This window comes from Bubalus bubalis, chromosome 4 (genome assembly GCF_019923935.1).
Source record: "Bubalus bubalis isolate 160015118507 breed Murrah chromosome 4, NDDB_SH_1, whole genome shotgun sequence".
NCBI classification, from domain to species: domain Eukaryota; kingdom Metazoa; phylum Chordata; class Mammalia; order Artiodactyla; family Bovidae; genus Bubalus; species Bubalus bubalis.
In genome coordinates this window covers 16,826,343-16,850,229 of record NC_059160.1, presented here as the reverse complement: position 1 = coordinate 16,850,229, position 23,887 = coordinate 16,826,343, and the positions used below count along the sequence as shown (strand labels likewise).

The following is a 23,887-nucleotide window of genomic DNA, read 5'->3' as shown; positions in this document are numbered from 1 at the left end:
TTCTGGTAATAAGACAGAGGCTTTTCCTGCTAGAGATCCCCACACAGACCAGACAGGACTTACCTGAGCAAACTACTCCAGTATCGTCGTCGTGGGAATAGTTATCAGTACGATAGTCTTTAATATTAGAATGCTCACAGTCACTGACAGTTGACTCTGTCCCTTCACATAAAGTATACAAAAGCCAAATGGGGCCAAGTCCTGGCCCAAAATAAGCCTTTCCAGGAAAACCAATGGCAGCTCCACACCCCAGCTGTCTGCACACTACAGATGCATCCTTCAAGCTCCACATGCGACCATACACTGTGCCCCATTCTCCTTGGTGCTTCACTTCCACTCTGCCCTCACAGCGATGGGCTCCATCCTTCAACCTCAGCTCCAGAGCTGCAAGAGAGACACGGACACAGGACACAGGAGAGATTTTAGGAGACCATGTAGTGGTGTATATTTAAAATATAAGCTCTCTGAGAAGTAAAAGAATGCATGGGATATAGTATTTCTTGACCTCTGTGGTATAAACATTCCCACCATGGCCAACTCTAAGCTCCCAATGTGCCATCACTGAACCTGGAGCAGGAAGGGAGGCACCAGGTATTTCTCACGAGCCTGTAGAACCAGCTCCAGGGACACCACTGAGGACAGGCCTTCAGAGACTCTGGATGCTGCCCTCCCTGTAGATGTGCCCCAGGCTACTAGGGCCCAGCTTCCCCATCAGTTACAGCTCGTGGCCCCGGATCCAGGGAGGAATCGTCCCTCTCCTTCCCTGCTCATAGGGAGCATCTCATCCAGCTCAGGAACAGAGGGCTGGGGTAACAGGTTCTGAAATGTCCTGACTATTCCTGCCTCCTGGTGTTCATGTCCTTGTGTAATCCTCACTCGAATGTACCTAGTAACACGCATCTAACAAATGGAATTTGACAAAAGTGATCAAATGTCACTTTAGCGATTAAGTTTTAAGATGACTCTGGTTTCTGCATTAAAAAGGAGTTCATTTGTAGGAACATTATAGATGGAGACATTACTAGTGTTCAGCAACATTTAAAATTCTCTTTTTATGAGCATGTGCAAATAGTAATACTTCCTTGCCTATTTGAAGTTAAGCATAACCATGTGATCTGGCTCATTCAACAAAGTGGCAGAACAAATGATGTCACTTCCACATAGAAACATTTAAGAGCCAGTATATTTTTCTACCACAGCGAATACTGCAGCCTTGTATCACAGTGGGATATAATACAGTGGTGGAGAATCCAACAACCTGAGTGCTTGAAGAATTATGATAGCAGAAGTCCTGCCAAAATGAACAGAACATGTTATATAAGGATAAATTTTGTTTTTTTACTGCACCATACCTAGCTTACTTTTACTAAAATGGAAAATAACAGCAGAAAATTGACAGAAAGAAAAATACTAATATAAAGACTAAGTATATAAAATTGAGAAACATCTATACTAACATCTAAAACCCCAAGAACAAAAAGAGATGTCAGGGTAGAGTAGACTGAAGCCTTAGATTTACTGAAAGAAAAAAATAAAATCACCAATCTAAAATTCTACACTCAAAACCATTCTCTCAAAGAATAACGGCCTCGAATGTGCCATTACCAAAATGCTGATGTAGGAGACAGCAGCCTCCATCCTATGAAAAAAGACCAAACTTAGACAGCGATCAGTAACAAAAACAGCTCCAGAAGATCTGAGTAGCCTAAGAAGTTTGACCATGCCAAGATTCTATCATTTTGGAGGCATCAGTACATCCTCCAAACCAGAATTACTCAGTGTCAAGGGTGCCAGGAGAGTTCCTCTCACCAGGAGGGTAAGAGCAGGCTGAGTAACCAGTGTCCCTAGCCTTTGGGGCCACCATATGAAAGTCCTGGTTCAGGTTCACTTCACGCAGACCTGCAAAGCTGAGCCAGTCTTATAGAGATGGCTAGGCATAAGAAAGAAGAGCAAAGGACCAATAGAAACCACATGGCAGGAGAAATCACAGTTCACAGTGACCTGCTCTGCAGACAGATGCAATAGATTTTACCCCTGAAAGAATTAATAACAGCACAGATGATGGTTTCCAGTAGTCATGAATGGATGTGAGAGTTGGACGGTAAATAAGGCTGAGCCCCGAAGAATCGATGTTTTCAAACTGTGGTGCTTGAGAAGACTCTTGAGAGTTCTTTGGACAGAAAGGAGATAGAACCAGTCAATCCTAAAGGAAATCAACCCTGAATATTTATTGAAAATACTGATGCTGGAGCTGAAGCTCCAATCTTTGGCCACCTGGTGCAAAGAACTGACTCTTTGGAAAAGACCCTGATGCTGGGAAAGACTGAAGGACAAGGAGAAGAGCAGCACAGGATCAGATGTTAGATAGCATCACCAACTCAATGGACATGAGTTTGAGCAATGAGCCATTGTTGGTCTTGGCCTTTGCTGCCTTCCTAGGCCTTCCCACAACCTGAGCACCTGCAACCATCAACTCCCCAACAGGGGCACCTGCAACAGGCCCCCAAAGCCAAATGCGTGCACACCATTGGCTCTGGCCACCACCACTGCTGGTCATGACCCTAGGCTCTGGAACCAGAGGCACTGCTGAGAACACTAACTATCACTCCAGTGACAGCAGACCCCCTGCAACACTTGCCAAACACCACACAGTTGTCAGTGCTGTGGACATCAGCAGCCTGAGCCAAACAGCCTCATGCCCTCCTGGACCCAGTGCCACCTTATGCCTCTGCACTTGGCACCCTGCAGTACATTCCAGTGTGCCGCTACCCAGAAGTGAAAGGCTTTCTCTACTGAAATCAGGACATAGAGTCTGGCAGAGGGGATAGCTTTTTTAAATGTCCAGACATCTACAAGAGAATAAGACACCAAAGGAATACAGTAAACCTCTTGTAACCAGCTCAAATTAATGGAGATCCAAGAATTGCCTGACAAAGAATTCAAAATAATACTTCAAAAGATGCTCAGAGAGTTACAAGAGAATTCAAATATTTATTGATAACAGGAAAATAATACAAACAAAATAAGAGCAATAAAGACATACACTTTTTTAAAAAAAGAACCAACCAGATATTTTGAAGCTGAATAATAAATGAATGGGTTTTCCAGGTGCTAGTGGTAAAGAACCCGTCTGCCAGTGCAGGAGATGTAAGAGACTCAGGTTCGATCCCTGGGTCTGGAAGATCCCCTGGAGGAGTACATAGCAACCCATTCCAGTATTCTTGCCTGGTGAATCCCATGGACAGAGGACCCTGGTGGGCTACAGTCCATGGGGTCACAAAGAATCACACATGATGGATGTGATTTAGCATGAACACAATACAATGAGTAAACCGAAGAATTCAGTACAGAGATTCAACAGCAAAGGTGACCAAGGAAAAGAGAAAAAAAGAACCAATAAGTTGGAAGAAAGATCAGTTGAAAGTATCCAATTAGAGGAACAAAAAGAGAATGAAAAGAATATAGAAAGCAGTGGGAACTATGCACACCATAAAAAGAAACAATGTATCGAATGGAGTCACAGGAGAAGTGAAGGAGAAAAGAAATAATGGCTGAGGACTTCCCTGGTGGTGAAGTGGATAAGAATACCCCTGCCAATGCAGGGGACATGAGTTCAATCCCTGGTCCAGGAAGACTCCACATGCCGCAGGGCAACTAAGCTGGTGTGCCTCAGCTGCTGAAACCTGTGCACCTAGAGCCTGTGTTCTGCACCAAGAGAAGCCATCACAATGAGAAGTCTATGCGCTGCAGCGAGGAGCAACCCCTGCTTACCGCAGCTAGAGAAAGCCCGCATGCAGCAAGGAGACCTAGCAAAGAAAGAAAGACTGAGAATTTCCCAAACCTGGGGGAAATCTGGACATGTAAGTTCAAGAAGCTGATAAGTAACCCCAAAATTTCAATTCAAAACACCCTTCTCCAAGACGCACAGAGTAAACCATCCAAAAGCAAAGACAAAGAGAAAATTCTAAGTCTAAAGAGAAGAAAAAAATTCTGTCACCCAAGAGGACTCCCATAAGGAGATCGGCATATTTGTCCAAAGAAACCTTGCAGACCATGAAGAAGGATTGAAAACATATTCCACTCTCACTCAGGGGAAAGCAGCTCCCAGGGAGGGACAGGAGAGGGCATGAGAGAAAGTGCTCCCTAAAGAGTCACAGCAGATCCTGGGAGGGGAAAGGACCATCCCAGGTCCCCAGCACATCAGGAAATGAGTCACAGGGACCAGGGCAGGGACTTGGGAACTTATACACCTGAGGCTATGCATCAACTGATCTCTACAGACAAGCGGTCCCCTCTCCTGGATGCGGGCTTCTCTGCTCCCTAATGACACCTGGTGGGAACAGGCGAGGCCAGCAGACAGAGCCTCTCACAGAGCCCAGTGCTGGGCAGACACGTCAACAAGCAGAGGGGAGCCCGGGGGATGGGGGAGAGGAGCCAGAGAGAGGCAGGCAGGTGCACTCTTATCTCTGATCCAGTTACAAGGAGTGGCTGTGACACCCAGCCCTGTGGACACCCTGTGTGCTTCACAGGCCAATGGACTCAATCCATGCTCAGCAGCCCCGTTCCTCTCACGCAGACAGGCTCCATCCCCCTTACACACACAGCCTCACACACTCCCACATACACACACATATTCTCACACAAATACACACAATCTCCCACGCTACTCAAACACTCCTCACACACCCTCACTCACCCTCACATACTCCTCACACACCCTCATACACCACTCACACACTCCTCACATACTCCACACACACACATACACACTCTTCACACCCTCACACACACAAATACATAAACTCCTCACACACACATACACCCTCACACACTCCTCACACACTCACACACACACACTCCTCATACCCTCACACACACACACCCTCACACACTCCTCACCTGCACACATACACACACAAACACAACCACAGAGCCTACGGAGAACAGACACAGGAAACACGGGGACCCAGGGGCAGTGCTCACACACCAGGCACGTGGAGCATGTGGGAACAGCCCAGAGTCCCAGCTGGATCAGTTGCTGGAACTTGCACACACTGGGAGCCGCTGGGACCCTAGAAGCTCCCTGAGGACAAGGGAGACAGCAGAGGGGAATCAGGCTGACCCAGCTCGGTCCAGACCAAAACTCACTGCTCTGTAAAATCTGCCACGATGACCAGTGGACCCCCCACAGGAGATGGACCAGTATTCACAGCCGGAGCACTTCCTTTTTGGTGAAAAACACTAAGACTGCAGCTCCACAACTCCAGACACCTTTCCCTTCATCAAGGCGTGCACTCCCTGCTGTGGAGCCAGGACAGAGGGGCAGCTCTTACCTTGACCACCCACCACGGTGCCGAGGAGGAGGACACAGAGTCCCCGCAGGGAGAGGTGTCTGCCCAGAGCCATCCTGACCCCACGTCCTCAAGGTCACAGTCCCAGCTGCAGGATCAGTCTGTGAGGAGGCGTCAGGGTGCCGACCGGGGTCTATATAGACCACCCCTTACACCCTCCCTCCTGGGAGCCAATAGCGACACCTTTTACCATTTCAGGCACTATCGGAGGCTGCATCTGCCACTTTCTGAAGCTCAGACACCAATGAGCTTCTGCATCTTCAACATCTCCTTATATGAGCAAGACGGTCCTTTGACCTCCTGCTTCCGTGGTCCTGAGAGCCGGGCCCCATAATCAGGACTGGCGTAGAAAACTATGAGTACCTTTCTTTCCTCTGATCACCCTGGCTGATCCCCAAGGACTGTGAGATTTTACAGAGTCAGGTTGTGGAATCGATTAGCCCACAGGGAATAACTCTAGTGGAATCAAGCACTGATCTTCCAAGTACTGAGCTCAAGGTGGAAGCCAAGTACTAGAAGAAGGTTTGAAATACAAGAATATTTGTCAGGCCAGAAGAAAATGAGGACAAGGATTGCAGGAATTCACAGGTTACCATGGAGAGGGTGAGGTGGAAACCATTAAGTTGAGGGGATGAGTCTCCAGGTCTTTTTTCTCTTCTCAGAATGATCTGGAGACTGGGTCCTGGAGAAGGTGTATTTATGCTCAGTTGTGTCCTACTCTTTGTGACCCCTGGGATGTAACCCACCAGGCTCCTCTGTCCATAGGCTTTCCCAAGCAAGAATACTAGAGTGGGTTGCCATTTCCTTCTCGAGGGGTTCCTCTAGACCCAAGGATCAAATCCACATCTCCTGTGTCTCCTGCATTGACAGGGAGGTTCTTTATTGCTGAACCACCTGGGAAGCCCTATAAGGGATTTTCACACATGCTAAATCACTTTCCCTTTATTGCATTTCATTTTATGTGAAATACCCCTTTCACCTAGTCAACAAATGATGCTTCAGGAGAGAAAGAGATTGCTGTTACAGGAAACAAAGAGAAAGTAGTAGTCATCATTCAACCCTAGCCCTCCAAAATAGGAGTAGGGATCTCTAGAAGAAAATATGTAGCTTAGAAAGATTAACATTTTCTAAACTTCACGATTTCCCCCTTTGGAAAGGGAGAGTTTGCTTTGATAGGATTCAGAACCCACCTGTGTTATTAGCCATAACTAAAGAAGATGCAAAATATTATTTAAGGGAACTGCCCCCAGACAGAAGGATAAATAGAAAGTATTCTGCTGCACAGTGGCTGCAGGCAAGGGGCAAAGAAGAGGCAAATGAAGCAAAAAAGAGAAGAGGGTTCATTCATTCTGAGTTCAAGAGGAAAGCTGGCGGCAAGAATGGAATTCCAGGTGGATTGAGGGCACAGAGCCAAGCAGGAGGGACTGATGTCTAGTGTGGCCATTGCTGCCTTGTTGTCTCCCACTGATCAGAGAAGCCCCCAGATGCTCTCCAGAAAGTAGCCCAGGGATGCGTATAGAGACTGAGAAGGGCAGTAAGGATGCAAGACAGAGCTCCCCCATCGAAAGTCAAGGTCACTAACATACTGCCCTCATTCCTCATACTCCCTCAGGCTCAAGATTCCCATGATACACCTTCTGGTCCACACAAACCCACCGTGAGGCCCCCTCACCCTGACTCTCATCATTTCAGCACAAACTTGGGAAGGACTCATCTGGGACACAAACGCCCCAGAGTCCCCACCAGAGCTCAGAGATGGTGTCACACCCTTCCCCACCCACACACGAAGGTCTTAATGAAGCCAACATGGAGGGAAGCTGTGGACCAGTCCACAGGCCTGTCACATCCCCCACTGGAAGGACCCCTCATCCCGGTCAGCAGACACAGCTTCTCTGTCCTGCCATACCCATCCTTCCTACTTGAGACTCAGGTAAATGAAAAGGGAGAAAAGTCAATTGAACACATGCTTTTCTCCCTCTAAATATGTTAATATTAACCTGTTATTTTATAACACTTACTTTTCCTGTGTTCCTCTGACTTCCAAGCCCCCATCTGTACATGAACCCCATCTCCTTCTGGATGCTTAACGCAGTAGTGATAATAACCGATTATAAATGTCAGAACCAGAATATAAACTCAGGTGCTGGAGTAGGAACAGGATCTGCTCAGTCACTAGAGTAGATGCTCTACTCCCCCTGGGACCCAGAGTCACCATTCCTTACCCAGTTTTGGACTCCACTCCACAGCATCACCAGAAACCACCAGACAAACACCTAGAACACAGGACGTGCTTCCTGGAGTCCAGTCATCCCTCCCACAGCATGACACAGGGATGCATTTAGTGAACCAGGTACACATGATCTTACCTCAGGATTGAGACCTCGTAGGTAACATACTGTTAGGGACTCCATACCCTGTTATAAGGATGGAGTGGGCTGGAAGGAGGGGCTAAGCCAGGGCTGGCAGGCTGTGCCCAGGCAGCACCCTCTACCCCAGAGCTGGGGATACAGGGTCAGCATGAACTAACTCACCCACTGATGAAGGTTCCTCTTCTCTGACACATAAGGAAATCTCAGTGTCCCATCTCATCCAAGATTTGAAGGAGGGAAGCTTTAGGGAGGACACTAACCCAGCTGTGTCCACGTGAACTTCAGGGGTCAGGAGAACAGGCTCAGGAACCAGTCTGCCCTGGCCTGACTCAGAGCTCAGCCACATACCATGTGTGTGACCTTGAACAGGATCCTTACACTCTCTGTATAGTGGCTTTGTCTGTAAAAGAAGAGTTATACTTGTGTATAGATGACAGAGTTTTGGTTAGAATTAAATGAGTTGGCATTAGTAAGAGATATAACTAGTCAACAGTAGTACATCATCTTTGCGGAGAAGCAATATTAGGGCCCCTCTGTCCATCCCATCCCAGGAACCCCAGGACTCCAGAACAGGAATTCAATTCTGTTACCTGGAGCCTTGACTGGAGCTGTCAGAACTCTCCCAGGAACCACATGCTGTGACGGTGATTGGGGCCAGAGTTGTGAGTCTTCCACACATCGATCGCCCCTTCTCTCTGTGCCCCAGAGAGAGGTTCTACTGCTCATGAACCTCGACCTTACCAACTGTGAACCTCATGAATTAAGTTGTTTACTTGCTAATTTTACTTTATAAATGGACCTGGTAAAGTTCTGTGTCTAATTCACCTCCTTATCCCCAATGTCTGCTAATTAAAAATCCTAAAAGATGTCTCTTGTATACCTGAATGAATGGATGTCAGCCAGGTATTTCACACAAATCATTTCAATCAAAAGAAATCTTTTGAGATATAATTTAACTTGATATGAAGACTTAACAGCACAATGCAAGTTGTGTCAATTGTTGTAATATTTCAATATGATTAAATGATATAAGCTATGTATGGTTCACTTCTACACTTTTCTGCAATGAATGCAGTCAATTGCAATACCAGAAACAAGGCTAGCCCCATTCCAAGAGCAGTGCTGAGAGAGCCAGTTCTAAACAAAAATGCTGCATCTTTGTATATCCGAAGATAAGAAGACAGACCTCAGCACACTGACAGGTGAACACCATGAAGCCTCCTGGTCTGGTCTTAATCAGATATGGCCATGTGGTCCAGATGTTTATATACTTATCTTTTGGCATATTTTCAGTTCAAACCACACATAACTGTAACAGGAAGAAATTCTGTTATAAAAAAATTTAGTTTAACAGCTTCTGTATTGAATTAGAAGTACAGAAGTAAAGAGCAGGAAGAATCCTATTATTTAACTTAGACTGTTTATTTCATCTTATGGATTGTAAAGCAATACAATATGTACAGTTATTATGCCCAAATCACCATGAAAATATGGAGGTTTCAGAGGTTAAGCAATCTTTTCCTGGGAAAATTTATAATTAAATATCCTTGGTAGAGGGACATTTTCAGGAGCAATCAGAGTGACTAATATACAAAATATTTTTGGATTAAAAAATAATTGTACAACTTTAAAAGGAAAGAATTAATTGATTTGTTACACCAAAGTTTTGGAGACCCACCTCACCATCTGTGTTCCTTATATGGATGAGACCAAGGTTGGTAAAGGCTTCTTTACTAAAGACCACTTCATCACAAGGGCATGTGATGAGCTTGGTCATGAGCTGGCTGAGGTCCTGCCCATCATCTCTCTTCAGCCCTTTACAGTCTATAACCAGCAACATCTAACAGAGAGCGTGGCACTGAATTGGCCTCATTCATTCCTCCATAGTGCAGCTTCAGATATCCAGAGACCAGAGCAATCAAAGCTACTAAATCAAAGACAAGCAGATTCTAAGTGGAGAGCATGCAGACCAAAGACACTTCCCCACTGCTGTTAGGAAGTAAGAAACCCTCCCACCCCAGACACCATCTGGGGGAGGAGAGACAAGAAGATGTCTCCTTAAATACAGGAAAACCAGTCTCAGCAGGGAGCTTCAACTAGAGTTGACAAGATAATTATTACCATAAACCCGAGCTAACTTGGGGACAAATTTTAAATGGGAGAGTCTGTGTTAACTTTGTGGAACTTTCAATCCATGCAAACACCACTTGCTACTGCAGAAGATGAAATCAGTTATTAAAATAGTGAATATTACACTTATGCATATTGAATTCTAGAGGGCACATTTTCAAGCCCACTACAGAAAGAAAATATGTGTATCTTTCCCTGTTTTTAGATGCACAGAGTTGTCACCTCCGTGAACTCTTTCTAATTCCTCCAGCTCAAAATTACTGCTGTGTCTCTTCAATCTGTAAAAACTTTCTTATTGTCTCTAAAGTGGGGGCTTCTTGAGAGCAAGTATTGTGTCTTGTTCTTCAATGTCTCTATAAGGTCAAGTAAAGACACATAGAAGGAGTATAACAAATATTGGATAAGAAATGAATGCATGAACAAATGCTGAAAATCACTATGCAGTTAGTGATACTGAGTGGGGAAGGGAGGTGGGGGCAAAATCTGACTAATCCCACTTGGCACAGACTGAGATGGAGTAAGGAGACAGAGACACACCAGCCAAAGGATCCAAATAGAAAATGCCTTCAAATCCCACTCCGGAGGGTCAGATCACGTTCAATCTCTGCACAAAGCTGTACCTCAGAAGCTTCTCCAAGGAGAGAAAAAACTGACAGCACTGCTCTCAGGAGTTCCACTGAAGGACGTGGATAGACAGTAATACTCATCACATAGCTGTATTGGTGCCTCATTGTGGCCAATGAAACATGGGTGGTGTCACCTGTGTCACTTCTGAGTGGAGGCAGGAAAAGCCCAAATGTGACTCTCTAGTCTCTCTCTTTTTCCTGCCCCAGAGGCTGCATGTTCCAGATGGTGCACGTGCAAGAGCCTCACTGACCACAGACGTCTGTAGGTTGTGATGAGTGTGTGTGTATGTGTGCATTTGTGTCTGTGTGTGTGTGTGTGTGTGTGTATGTATGTATGTGTGATATTTGGGGGTCACTTTATCCAGCAGCAGAGCAGAGTCTCTTCTGAAGGATACAAAGGAGAAAGAAGACCTGAAAACAAGACAGAATCTGTCACATGAAGCAGGTACTTTCCTGGATCTCCCCTTCCTTTTGTGCCTTCATCCCAAGCTGCTCCCTCAGATCTCACCTTGTTTCCTCTGTTGGGCTTGGTTGTTTCTCAGTCACCATTTCTGATTGACCAACAACTAGATGTAAGTCCAGTCTAAGAGCACCCACCTCTGGTACATCTCCTGTTCCCTTTACATCACTCTGTGCTGACAGTCAGGCTCAGTTTCCCGAATTTGTCTCTTAGCGTCTTGACCTTCATCCTTAAACAGCTCTTCTTTCCTCTGAGTTAGTCAGTTCATCATCTTTGATCCTGTTTTTACCTTCCACCAATCCTGTACTAATGAAAAGGCAACATGTACTTTCTAAGCCCCCTAAGTCTTTTCTTGATTTTCTGAACAAATTTGATTCCTGGATTTAGTGCTCCATGCACTTAATAATGGAGAAGGCAATGGCACCCCACTCCAGTACTCTTGCCTGGAAAATCCCATGGACGGAGGAACCTGGTAGGCTGCAGTCCATGGGGTCGCTAAGAGTCAGGACACGACTGAGTGACTTCACTTTCACTTCTCACTTTCATGCGTTGGAGAAGAAACTGGAAACCCACTTCAGTGTTCTTGCCTGGAGAATCCCAGGGACGGGGGAGCCTGGTGAGCTGCCGTCTATGGGGTCGCACAGAGTCGGACACGAACTGAAGCGACTTAGCAGCAGCAGCAGCAGCCCTTAATAAACTACTTCACCTTTGGTTAAGAAATGATTTTGCTGAATATTTTTTTCCTCATCTCAAGAAAATGGCTGTTTCAAAACCTATATCCTTGTGAGCACAGCCCTAGAGCTTCCTCATGGGACTTGGAAGGGGCTGGTGTAAGGAGAGGCTATGAAAGTGAAGCTTCAATAGCTTCATAATTAATCCACCTCTGCTCAGAGTTGATGTAATGACCAACCCCAGAGCTATTGAGCTCCTGTGCGTGGTCATTCTTAAGCCTCTTAAACCCAAGATTAGTGCTACTGGGATGGCCCTCATAGTTCAAAGCCTGTGTGGTTGCTCAGACTTGAACTCTATGAACTGATGATCTATGGCACATGGAGCTTTGGTGCAGCTGAGTCCAGGCTGCAGACCAGGATAAGAACACTGGAAACACAGCAAAATGTGCTCCTCCTTTAACATCTACAAGTCTGTGAACAGATTCTCTTTGCCTTATCATCAAATCCTTCCGCATCTGGGCATGCTCTCCAAGGCTCCTACAGGCTGCAAGCATCTGCTGAGGCCCTGCCAAGGCCCAGGATTGGAGTGAGTCCTGTTCCTGTGTATAAGCTCTGTATTTCTACTCTCTATAAGTTAATAGATGCTCAGTTCAGTTCAGTTCAGTTCAGTCTCTCAGTCGTGTCCAACTCTTTGCGACCCCATGAATCGCAGCACGCCAGGCCTCCCTGTCCATCACTAACTCCCGGACTTCACTCAAACTCATGTCCATCGAGTCGAGTCGGTGATGCCATCCAGCCATCTCATCCTGTCGTCCCCTTCTCCTCCTGCCCCCAATCCGTCCCAGCATTAGGGTCTTTTCCAATGAGTCAGCTCTTTGCATCAGGCGGCCAAAGTATTGGAGTTTCAGCTTCAACATCAGTCCTTCCAATGAACATCCAGGACTGATCTCCTTTAGAATGGACTGGTTGGATCTCCTTGCAGTCCAAGGGACTCTCAAGAGTCTTCTCCAACACCACAGTTCAAAAGCATCATTCTTCGGCGCTCAGCTTTCTTCACAGTCCAACTCTCACATCCATACATGACCACTGGAAAAACCATAGCCTTGACTAATAGATGCTCAGCTAATGTTTATTGAATGACTGAATGGTACTATTCTAGACTTTTAAAAGAAAGTATCTTAAATATAAAGAACTAGTTCTGAGGACATCATTTAGCTAATTGATACCTTTTTTTTTTTTTTAAGTCAAATGCTTTCAGCAATTAACAGGGCAAAATTTGATTTTCTTTTTTTTTTAATTTTTTTTATTTTATTTAATTTTTAACTTTACAATATTGTATTGGTTTTGCCATATATCAAAATTAATCCACCACAGATATACATGTGTTCCCCATCCTGAACCCTCCTCCCTCCTCCCTCCCCATACCATCCCTCTGGGTCGTCCCAGTGCACCAGCCCCAAGCATCCAGTATCGTGCATCAAACCTGGACTGGCGACTCATTTCATATATGATATTATACATGTTTCAATGCCATTCTCCCAAATCATCCCACCCTCTCCCTCTCCCACAGAGTCCAAAGACTGTTCTATACATCAGTGTCTCTTTTGCTGTCTCGTACACAGGGTTATTGTTACCATCTTTCTAAATTCCATATATATGCCTTAGTATACTGTATTGGTGTTTTTCTTTCTGGCTTACTTCACTCTGTATAATAGGCTCCAGTTTCATCCACCTCAGTAGAACTGATTCAAATGTATTCTTTTTAATGGCTGAGTAATACTCCATTGTGTATACGTACCACAGCTTTCTTATCCATTCATCTGCTGATGGACATCTAGGTTGCTTCCATGTCCTGGCTATTATAAACAGTGCTGTGATGAACATTGGGGTACATGCGTCTCTTTCAATTCTGGTTTCCTCAGTGTGTATGCCCAGCAGTGGGATTGCTGGATCATAAGGCAGTTCTATTTCCAGTTTTTTAAGGAATCTCCACACTGTTCTACATAGTGGCTGTACTAGTTTGCATTCACACCAACAGTGTAAGAGGGTTCCCTTTTCTCCACACCCTCTCCAGCATTTATTACTTGTAGACTTTTGGATTGCAGCCATTCTGGCTGGCATGAAATGGTACCTCATAGTGATTTTGATTTGCATTTCTCTGATAATGAGTGATGTTGAGCATCTTTTCATGTGTTTGTTAGCCATCTGTATGTCTTCTTTGGAGAAATGTCTATTTAGTTCTTTGGCCCATTTTTTGATTGGGTCATTTATTTTTCTGGAATTGAGCTGTAGGAGTTGCTTGTATATTTTTGAGATTAGTTGTTTGTCAGTTGCTTTATTTCCTATTATTTTCTCCCATTCTGAAGGTTGTCTTTTCACCTTGCTTATAATATCCTTTGTTGTGCAGAAGCTTTTATGTTTAATTAGGTCCCATTTGTTTATTTTTGCTTTTATTTCCAATATTCTGGGAGGTGGGTCATAGAGGATCCTGCCGTTATGTGTGTCGGAGAGTGTTTTACCTATGTTCTCCTCTAGGACTTTTATAATTTCTGGTCTGACGTTTAGATCTTTAATCCATTTAGAGTTTATTTTTGTGTATGGTGTTAGAAAGTGTTCTAGCTTCATTCTTTTACAGGTGGTTGACCAGTTTTCCCAGCACCACTTGTTAAAGAGATTGTCTTTAATCCACTGTATATTCTTGCCTCCTTTGTCAAAGATAAGGTGTCCATATGTGCGTGGATTTATCTCTGGGCTTTCTATTTTGTTCCATTGATCTATATTTCTGTCTTTTGTGCCAGTACCATACTGTCTTGATAACTGTGACTTTGTAGTAGAGCTTGAAGTCAGGCAGGTTGATTCCTCCAGTTCCATTCTTCTTTCTCAAGATAGCTTTAGCTATTCCAGGTTTTTTGTATTTCCATACAAATTGTGAAATTATTTGTTCTAATTCTGTGAAGAATACCCTTAGTAGCTTGATAGGGGTTGCATTGAATCTATAGATTGCTTTGGGTAGTATACTCATTTTCACTATATTGATTCTTCCAATCCATGAACATGGTATATTTCTCCATCTATTAGTGTCCTCTTTGATTTCTTTCACCAGTGTTTTATAGTTTTCTATATATAGGTCTTTAGTTTCTTTAGGTAGACATATTCCTAAGTATTTTATTCTTTCATTGCAATGGTGAATGGAATTGTTTCCTTAATTTCTCTTTATATTTTCTCATTATTAGTGTATAGGAATGCAAGGGATTTCTGTGTGTTGATTTTATATCCTGCAACTTTACTATATTCATTGATTAGCTCTAGTAATTTTCTGGTGGAGTCTTTAGGGTTTTCTATGTAGAGGATCATGTCATCTGCAAATAGTGAGAGTTTTACTTCTTCTTTTCCAATTTGGATTCCTTTTATTTCTTTTTCTGCTCTGATTGCTGTGGCCAAAACTTCCAAAACTATGTTGAATAGTAATGGTGAAAGTGGGCACCCTTGTCTTGTTCCTGACTTTAGAGAAAATGCTTTAAATTTTTCACCATTGAGGATAATGTTTGCTGTGGGTTTGTCATATATAGCTTTTATTATGTTGAGGTATGTTCCTTCTATTCCTGCTTTCTGGAGAGTTTTTATCATAAATGGATGTTGAATTTTGTCAAAGGCTTTCTCTGCATCTATTGAGATAATCATATGGTTTTTATTTGTCAATTTGTTAATGTGGTGTATTACATTGATTGATTTGCGGATATTGAAGAATCCTTGCATCCCTGGGATAAAGCCCACTTGGTCATGGTGTATGATCTTTTTAATGTGTTTTTGGATTCTGATTGCTAGAATTTTGTTAAGGATTTTTGCATCTATGTTCATCAGTGATATTAGCCTGTAGTTTTCTTTTTTTGTGGCATCTTTGTCAGGTTTTGGTATTAGGGTGATGGTGGCCTCATAGAATGAGTTTGAAAGTTTACCTTCCTCTGCAATTTTCTGGAAGAGTTGGACTAGGATAGGTGTTAGCTCTTCTCTAAATTTTTGGTAGAATTCAGCTGTGAAGCTGTCTGGACCTGGGCTTTTGTTTGCTGGAAGATTTTTGATTACAGTTTCAATTTCCGTGCTTGTGATGGGTCTGTTAAGATTTTCTATTTCTTCCTGGTTCAGCTTTGGAAAGTTGTACTTTTCTAAGAATTTGTCCATTTCTTCCACGTTGTCCATTTTATTGGCATATAATTGCTGATAGTAGTCTCTTATGATCCTTTGTATTTCTGTGTTGTCTGTTGTGATCTCTCCATTTTCATTTCTAATTTTATTGATTTGATTTTTCTCCCTTTGTTTCTTGATGAGTCTGGCTAATGGTTTGTCAATTTTATTTATCCTTTCAAAGAACCAGCTTTTGGCTATGTTGATTTTTGCTATGGTCTCTTTTGTTTCTTTTGCATTTGTTTCTGCCCTAAGTTTTAAGATTTCTTTCCTTCTACTAACCCTGGGGTTCTTCATTTCTTCCTTTTCTAGTTGCTTTAGGTGTAGAGTTAGGTTATTTATTTGACTTTTTTCTTGTTTCTTGAGGTATGCCTATATTGCTATGAACTTTCCCCTTAGGACTGCTTTTACAGTGTCCCACAGGTTTGGGTTGTTGTGTTTTCATTTTCATTCATTTCTATGCAAATTTTTATTTCTTTTTTTATTTCTTCTGTGATTTGTTGGTTATTCAGCAGCGTGTTGTTCAGCCTCCATATGTTGGAATTTTTAATAGTTTTTCTCCTGTAATTGAGATCTAATCTTACTGCATTGTGGTCAGAAAAGATGCTTGGAATGATTTCAATTTTTTTGAATTTACCAAGGCTAGGTTTATGGCCTAGGATGTGATCTATCCTGGAGAAGGTTCCGTGTGCGCTTGAGAAAAAGGTGAAATTCATTGTTTTGGGATGAAATGTCCTATAGATATCAATTAGGTCTAACTGGTCTATTGTATCATTTAAAGTTTGTGTGTCCTTGTTAATTTTCTGTTTAGTTGATCTATCCATAGGTGTGAGTGGGGTATTAAAGTCTCCCACTATTATTGTGTTATTGTTAATTTCTCCTTTCATACTTTTTAGCATTTGTCTGACATATTGCGGTGCTCCTATGTTGGGTGCATATATATTTATAATTGTTATATCTTCTTCTTGGATTGATCCTTTGATCATTATGTCGTGACCTTCTTTGTCTCTTTTCACAGCCTTTGTTTTAAAGTCTATTTTATCTGATATGAGTATTGCTGCTCCTGCTTTCTTTTGGTCCCTATTTGCATGGAAAATCTTTTTCCAGCCCTTCACTTTCAGTCTGTATGTGTCCCATGTTTTGAGGTGGGTCTCTTGTAGACAACATATGTAGGGGTCTTGTATTTTTATCCATTCAGCCAGTCTTTGTCTTTTGGTTGGGGCATTCAACCCATTTACGTTTAAGGTAATTATTGATAAGTATGATCCCGTTGCCATTTACTTTATTGTTTTGGGTTCAAATTTATACACCCTTTTTGTGTTTCCTGCCTAGAGAATATCCTTTAGTATTTGTTGGAGAGCTGGTTTGGTGGTGCTGAATTCTCTCAGCTTTTGCTTGTCTGAAAAGCTTTTGATTTCTCCTTCATATTTAATGAGATCCTTGCTGGGTACAGTAATCTGGGCTGTAGGTTATTTTCTTTCATCATTTTAATTATGTCTTGCCATTCCCTCCTGGCTTGAAGAGTTTCTATTGAAAGATCAGCTGTTATCCTTATGGGAATTCCCTTGTGTGTTATTTGTTGTTTTTCCCTTGCTGCTTTTAATATTTGGTCTTTGTGTTTGATCTTTGTTGATTTGATTAATATGTGTCTTGGGGTGTTTCGCCTTGGGTTTATCCTGTTTGGGACACTCTGGGTTTCTTGGACTTGGGTGATTATTTCCTTCCCCATTTTAGGGAAGTTTTCAACTATTATTTCCTCAAGTATTTTCTCATGGTCTTTCTTTTTGTCTTCTTCTTCTGGGACCCCTATGATTCGAATGTTGTAGCGTTTAATATTGTCCTGGAGGTCTCTGAGATTGTCCTCTTTTCTTTTAATTCATTTTTCTTTTTTCCTCTCTGATTCATTTATTTCTACCATTCTATCTTCTAATTCACTAATCCTATCTTCTGCCTCTGTTATTCTACTATTTGTTGCCTCCAGAGTGGTTTTGATCTCATTTATTGCATTATTCATTATATATTGACTCTTTTTTATTTCTTCTAGGTCCTTGTTAAACCTTTCTTGCATCTTCTCAATCCTTGTCGCCAGGCTATTTATCTGTGATTCCATTTTGCTTTCAAGATTTTGGATCAATTTCACTATCATTATTTGGAATTCTTTATCAGGTAGATTCCCTATCTCTTCCTTTTTGTTTGGTTTGGTGGGCATTTATCCTGTTCCTTTACCTGCTGGGTATTCCTCTGTCTCTTCATCTTGTTTAAATTGCTGAGTTTGGGGTGTCCTTTCTGTATTCTGGCAGTTTGTGGAGTTCTCTTTATTGTGGCATTTCCTCACTGTGTGTGGGTTTGTACAGGTGGCTTGTAAAGGTTTCTTGGTTAGGGAAGCTTGTGTCGGTGTTCTGGTGGGTGGAGCTGGATTTCTTCTCTCTGGAGTGCAATGAAGTGTCCAGTAATGAGTTATGAGATGTCTATGGTTTTGGAGTGACTTTGGGCAGCCTGTATATTGGAGCTCAGGGCTGTGCTCCTGTGTTGCTGGAGAATTTGCTTGGTATGTCTTGCCCTGGAACTCGTTGGCCCTTGTGTGGTGCTTGGTTTCAGTGTAGGTATGGAGGTGTTTGATGAGCTCATGTCAATTAATGTTCCCTGGAGTCAGGAGTTCCCTGGAATCAGGGTTTGGACTTAAGCCTCCTGCTTCCAGTTATTGGTCTTATTTTTACAGTAGTCTCAAAACTTCTTCTATACAGCACCATTGATAAAACATCTAGTTGAAGCCCAACGCCACAGAAGTAGCTGCAGGTTCTTTGAAGTCAAAAAGGTACAGTCACTGGCTAAGGAAACTTTTTAGTCCTCTGGTTATATGTGAAAGCAACTGAAGACCCCATAGGTTTAAGTTTCATTTGCTGCAAGAAGTATTTTCCTCCTTGACTGCAGAGTTCTCAAAATTTGATTTTCAAAAAGAAGGTACATATCACCACCAGATACATCACAACAAACTCTGAAAATCTCTATCTCTAAGGATACACAAGACAAACCACAACACACTCACATGTCTTCTTCTTAAGTCTTAATCAGAACCAACAGAGGAGACAGGGTATTGGGATGATTTATCATTTGGCAGTTTTTCAATTAAAACCACACAGGAATGTCACAGGATGAAAATTTGCAATTAAAAAAGTACAGCTGCACCATCTATATGATATAAGGAAGGAGATGAGGTGCAGAAAGAGTTCTTTGGCTTATAATAACAGACAGACTAATTAGTTTTTCACTTTGTGAAAGGAGAGACCTCTGGGGCTGATCTTGAAGGATGCTGTAGAGACCAGGACAACTCGACTGTCCTGTACAACAGTTAGAACTGTGAACTGATGATTTTGGATAATAATGTGCTTTGATTTTTTTCTCTTTACTTTTTGTGAATCTACTGTAGGTTTTTACATTTTTATTGCCACATGGTTCACATAAAATATCTTATAGACACAGTAGCCTCTATTACACTGATAACAAATTAATTTCAATCACATACAAATGTTCTACCTTTTGATCCTCTCCCTACACTTTCTGTTTTTGATGTCAGAATTTACCTCTCTTTATATTGTATATCACTAACAAAATATTTTTCTCTATAGTTATTTTAATACTTCCCCCTAGACTAGAGCTAACTGGTTAACACACTACTATATTCAGTGTTAGAGTATTCTGTATTGGATTAAACATTTATATTTACAAGTCTGTTGTAAAATTTCACTTCTTTCATGTAATAATTAACATCCTTCATTTAGCTTGAAGAACTCCCCTCAGCCATCTTGTAAGACAAACCTGTGTTGGTGAACTCCCTCAACTGTTGTTTGTTTGGGAACGCTTTTATCTCATCCTCATTTCTGAAAGACAACCTTCCTGAGAAAAGTATACTTGGCTGGCAGGTTTACTTTCTTCAGTTTGAATATATCATCCCTTTCTCTCCTGGCTTGACAGGTTTCTTCTCAGAAGTCCACTGATATTCTTAAGGGAATTCCTTTTTTGTGAGCATTGGCTTTTCTCTCGATGCTTCTAAAATTCTCTCTTTGTCTTGATTATAAACAATGTGTCTTGGAGACGATCATTTTGAGTGAACTCTGAGGGGTGACCTATTAGCTACATGAACTTGGAGGCCTAAGTCTCATCAGATGTGTAACTTATCTGGTATTATTTCTTAAAGTACAATCTCTGTCCCTTTCCCCTCCTCTCCTCCTTCTGGGACTCCAATAATGTGCAGGTTGTTACTGTGAATGTTATCCCAAAGTTCGCACAGGTTCTTTCACACCTTTTCATTCTTTTTGCTTCTTTGTCCTCTGGCTGGCTAATTTCAATTTTCTTGTCTTGTGCCTCAAAGATTTTTCTGCTGTTGCTGATGTTTTCTGTAGCATTTTTTATTTTGTTGCATTTCATTCATTGTAATCGTAAGCAACAGAATTTCTGTTTGGTTCCTTCTCTTTTTGTGCCTCATTGCACAGCTTAAGGGATCTCCTTTTTTGCCTCATTGCACAGTTGCCTAACCAGGATAGAATACAGGCAAAGCAGTGAAAGCATCGAATCCTAACCACTAAACCATCAGCAAACTCCCTGGTTGCTTCCGTTTTTATGATTTCAGTCTCTGTACAGAAAAAAAAAAAAAAAAAAAACGGAATTTATTCTGCAGAGCAACTCAGAGCCTATGCACAACTACTCTGTGCTCTAGGACCCGCAAACTGCTAATAGGAGCCGGCATGCTACAAGTACTGAAGCCTGTGCACCTAGAGCCTATGCTCCACAACAGGAGAAGCCCCCACACTGTGAGGCCTGCTGTCCACAAAGAAGAGTAGTGCCTGCTTGCCGCAACTAGAGAAAGCCCATGTGTGTCAACAAAGACCCAGTGAAACCAAAAATTGAAAACAATAATAATAATAAATAATTTTTTAATCTTATTTTGTTCACATATTCTTTCCCTGGATTTGATTGTTTATCTGCATTTTTTGGAGCTCCCTGAGCTTCTTGGTGGGTATACTTTATTTCTTTCATCATACGTCATTTATTTCATCACTTCCCAGTGGCGGATAGCCATGTGAGCTGCCCTGGGAGAAGTCCTGGGCATCTTCCCACCCCCAAGCACAGCCTAGAACTATGAAGACTGCAAGCGTGACTGTAGGTCGGAGCCCTGGACACCATGCAGAGCCATCCGCCAGGAACTGGGTGGGTTCAACTCACAACCAGGCCATCACTCTCAGGTCTTAGATTAGTTCAGCAGCCTCTCCACATGTCCACAATGGAATTGGGGGGGAGAGGGGTGTTGTGAAATGTAATCTTTACTTGGCCACTCCTACGTGACAGCTCTCTCTACCCTGAAGAATCACAGCAGGATCACGTTTACATTTTCAGTAGTAACCAGACTAAAGCAATCTTGAAACAGTTTGTTTTCAGAGGAGCCCATTAGTCTGAAATTCTTCCTTTAAGAATTCAGTCATATCAGACCCCTCCATCCACATCTTTGAAATGTAAATAGACAAACGTACCTGATTTTCACATCTATCTCTTCTTCTGGATCCCCTCTCTCACTTTCTTGCCCTCTTGCCCCACATGGATGCAGGGTGTGGGTGAGCACCAATTTGCCATCCATCAACTTAGAGATATGAGCTGATATAATTTGCTCAGAGGGATAGATAATTCGACAGACAAGAAATGGCAATGTTCTGAAGAAACAGTAGGCAGGGATGGAAAGAATGGATTCATAAGGATTTGGACTAGACATGGGAGAAGAGCAAGGAGGAATCTATATCTGCTTGAGGAATAAACAGATCAAGTAACCTAGGGAATGAGAGATGAAAAGGCAGAGGTAGTTACCTAGAGTTAGAGTTTTAATTGACCCATGAACACTTAAGCAGAATAAGGAAAGCTGTATCCATTCTCTCCCACCAGCAAATTCCCACTTTGAAACCCACACAGACGTCTGGTGACCAAGAACAGGTTAAAAACAGGTGATGTGACATCTCAGGGAAGAACATACAGGAATGTTCAGGATTGGGTTTTTTCCATGAGTTTGTGAAATGAAAATATCTCCTGCCATATCAATAAATGAGAAATGTCACAGCCATCAATGATTTCTGGTCTCCAAATGTGAATGAGGGCTCCCAAAACTGATCCAGGGGATGCTGCCACCCCCCATGGTGATGGCTGAGGAGCTGGGGGAAAGCAAGAAGCAACCACCTGCCACCCCTTAAGGTGAGCCGGGAAACAGGGTTGGCCCCAGATAGCTGAGCTGCATATGGAAAAATTGAATCCAGTGAGACCAGAGGCTTGCATCTTCCCATACATACATAGAACGCTACATTCCTTAACTTGGTACATGATCTTTGATCTTCAGGCTGCCTGCTCCCTTTGTTGCAAACTTGCATACAGCCTGACTTCCCCTGCTGCCTCTTTGGAGCAGTTTTCTCAGAGCTACTGAGATTCTATATCTCCAGGGCTTGAAGTCTTAAGCATTGCCACCAAATAAAATAACTCTACAGGCTCTGACTATACTTTTTGGTCAACAAAGTCATCTTGCTAGGAAGGAGGGTGTGAATGTGGACCAAGTTTAGATACTTTTTCTAAGTAAGAGTGACCCGGAGCATCTGTGTTCCTGAGCTAAGTCATGGCCTCATTAGCCTTTGAAGAAGGTGAGAAAACAGGGCAGTGCACTCATCGTGTATTTCCTTTGAGGAAAATGGTGTTTGCGGACCAATCCTCTAAAAGCATTTGACATGGAATGTGGTAATTATTAACAAAGCAAAAAAAGCCACTTTATTCAGAATATTTCATTTTGAGCAATTTCCATATAACACAATCACAAGTCACCACTACTCTATTGAATACAGACAATTAGAATATCTGAGGCATCAGATATTGTATTTAATACAAATCACAGGAAAGTCACTCTGGAAGTTCCAGGGGCACTGAGTTTAACATCATCGTATCTAGGGTCCCTTTTCTCCCCCTGGAGCAGCCAGGGGCTCTCTTCTCCTTCCCCAGAATCAGCTTCCTCTCTAAAGACATTCATATAAGAGCCTGAAATAGCAAAGAAAACTATGATTAGAACTGAGACAAGGGGACCAAACAGTGCGATGGAAGCTAGTTAAGCAAGTTGTGATAACAAACCATCCCTGGGACCCAGGTGTGGGCAGGGAAGCTCAGACTATTTCACATCAGTTACAGTGAGGATGGATCCCAGCTGTCCTCTCAGATCCAGTCCATGTGCTCTCTGGGACTTCAGCTCCTGTGGAAACCTTGCATCACAGGAGACCTGTGCTCACACAGGAGCTCTGTGAAGATCTGCCTTCAGGCTACACAATCAGCAATGAAATGCCCAGGAATTGTAAGAGCATAACAATGAATTTAAATGTTCTCCTTTCACAACTGACAAACGTGAAATCACAATTAGATGGAGAGTGGAGACAGGAAAATTCTGAGTTCCTCACTAACAAACCAACTCCGCTCTTAGTGGCCCTGATGCATGTTCCTAAATATCCACAAAGAGTATCACGGGTGCATCCACAGATGGCCCCTCCCCAGGGACCACACAGGCCCTCAGATGGAGAAATACTCCTTTCCAGAGAAAGAATGTTTTCTCTTGACCACTAAAATATCTGGAGGAAATTACACCTTAGCTGATCACAAACTCTGAATCAATTGTTAGGTAGTTAGAATGGGAAAAAGGAGTCCAGAATAGCTGTGGCTGAAAGACGAAGAAGAGAAAAACCCACGAAAATAGAACAAAAGAATGTCCAAGGACTGGAATGAGAACCTCAGGTGAAACAAACAGCCCTCCTGGCTAGCCCAGTTTACATAGGGCAGGCTCAGGGGAGGAGACAAAACATATAAAAAGAAGAGCCAAAACTGAGCCTCTCTCGTCACCTCTTTGCTTCTTTTGGGTCGACCTGCCCTCACACCTCAAGGATGTATTTTCCTTTGCTTGCCAAACAAAACTGAGCTATAACTGAGCTGTAACTCTGGTCCATCCGTCACTTCAAATTTTTGCTGTAGTGAGACAGAACCAAGGAAATCACACAATCCCCCAACACAATGATCCACCAACATGGCTTAATGTTAA

The 23,887-nt window shown here is 42.7% G+C and overlaps 2 protein-coding genes across 2 annotated transcripts in view; both read right to left on the bottom strand.

The window, feature by feature from the left end:
* LOC102402808 (antigen WC1.1) overlaps nucleotides 1-5,445 on the bottom strand; it is a gene marked incomplete in the record, with an annotated part of 1,152,186 nt that extends 1,146,741 nt beyond the window's left edge. Inside the window, 1 exon segment of the mRNA XM_045165269.1 lies at nucleotides 5,334-5,445. Coding sequence (XP_045021204.1) covers nucleotides 5,334-5,406 — 73 coding nt within the window.
* A 17,238-nt stretch (nucleotides 5,446-22,683) lies between these two features.
* LOC102396403 (antigen WC1.1-like) overlaps nucleotides 22,684-23,887 on the bottom strand; it is a 28,232-nt gene continuing 27,028 nt past the window's right edge. Inside the window, 1 exon segment of the mRNA XM_045165510.1 lies at nucleotides 22,684-22,845. Within this exon segment, the coding sequence (XP_045021445.1) occupies nucleotides 22,700-22,845 (146 nt within the window). The 3' untranslated portion in view covers nucleotides 22,684-22,699.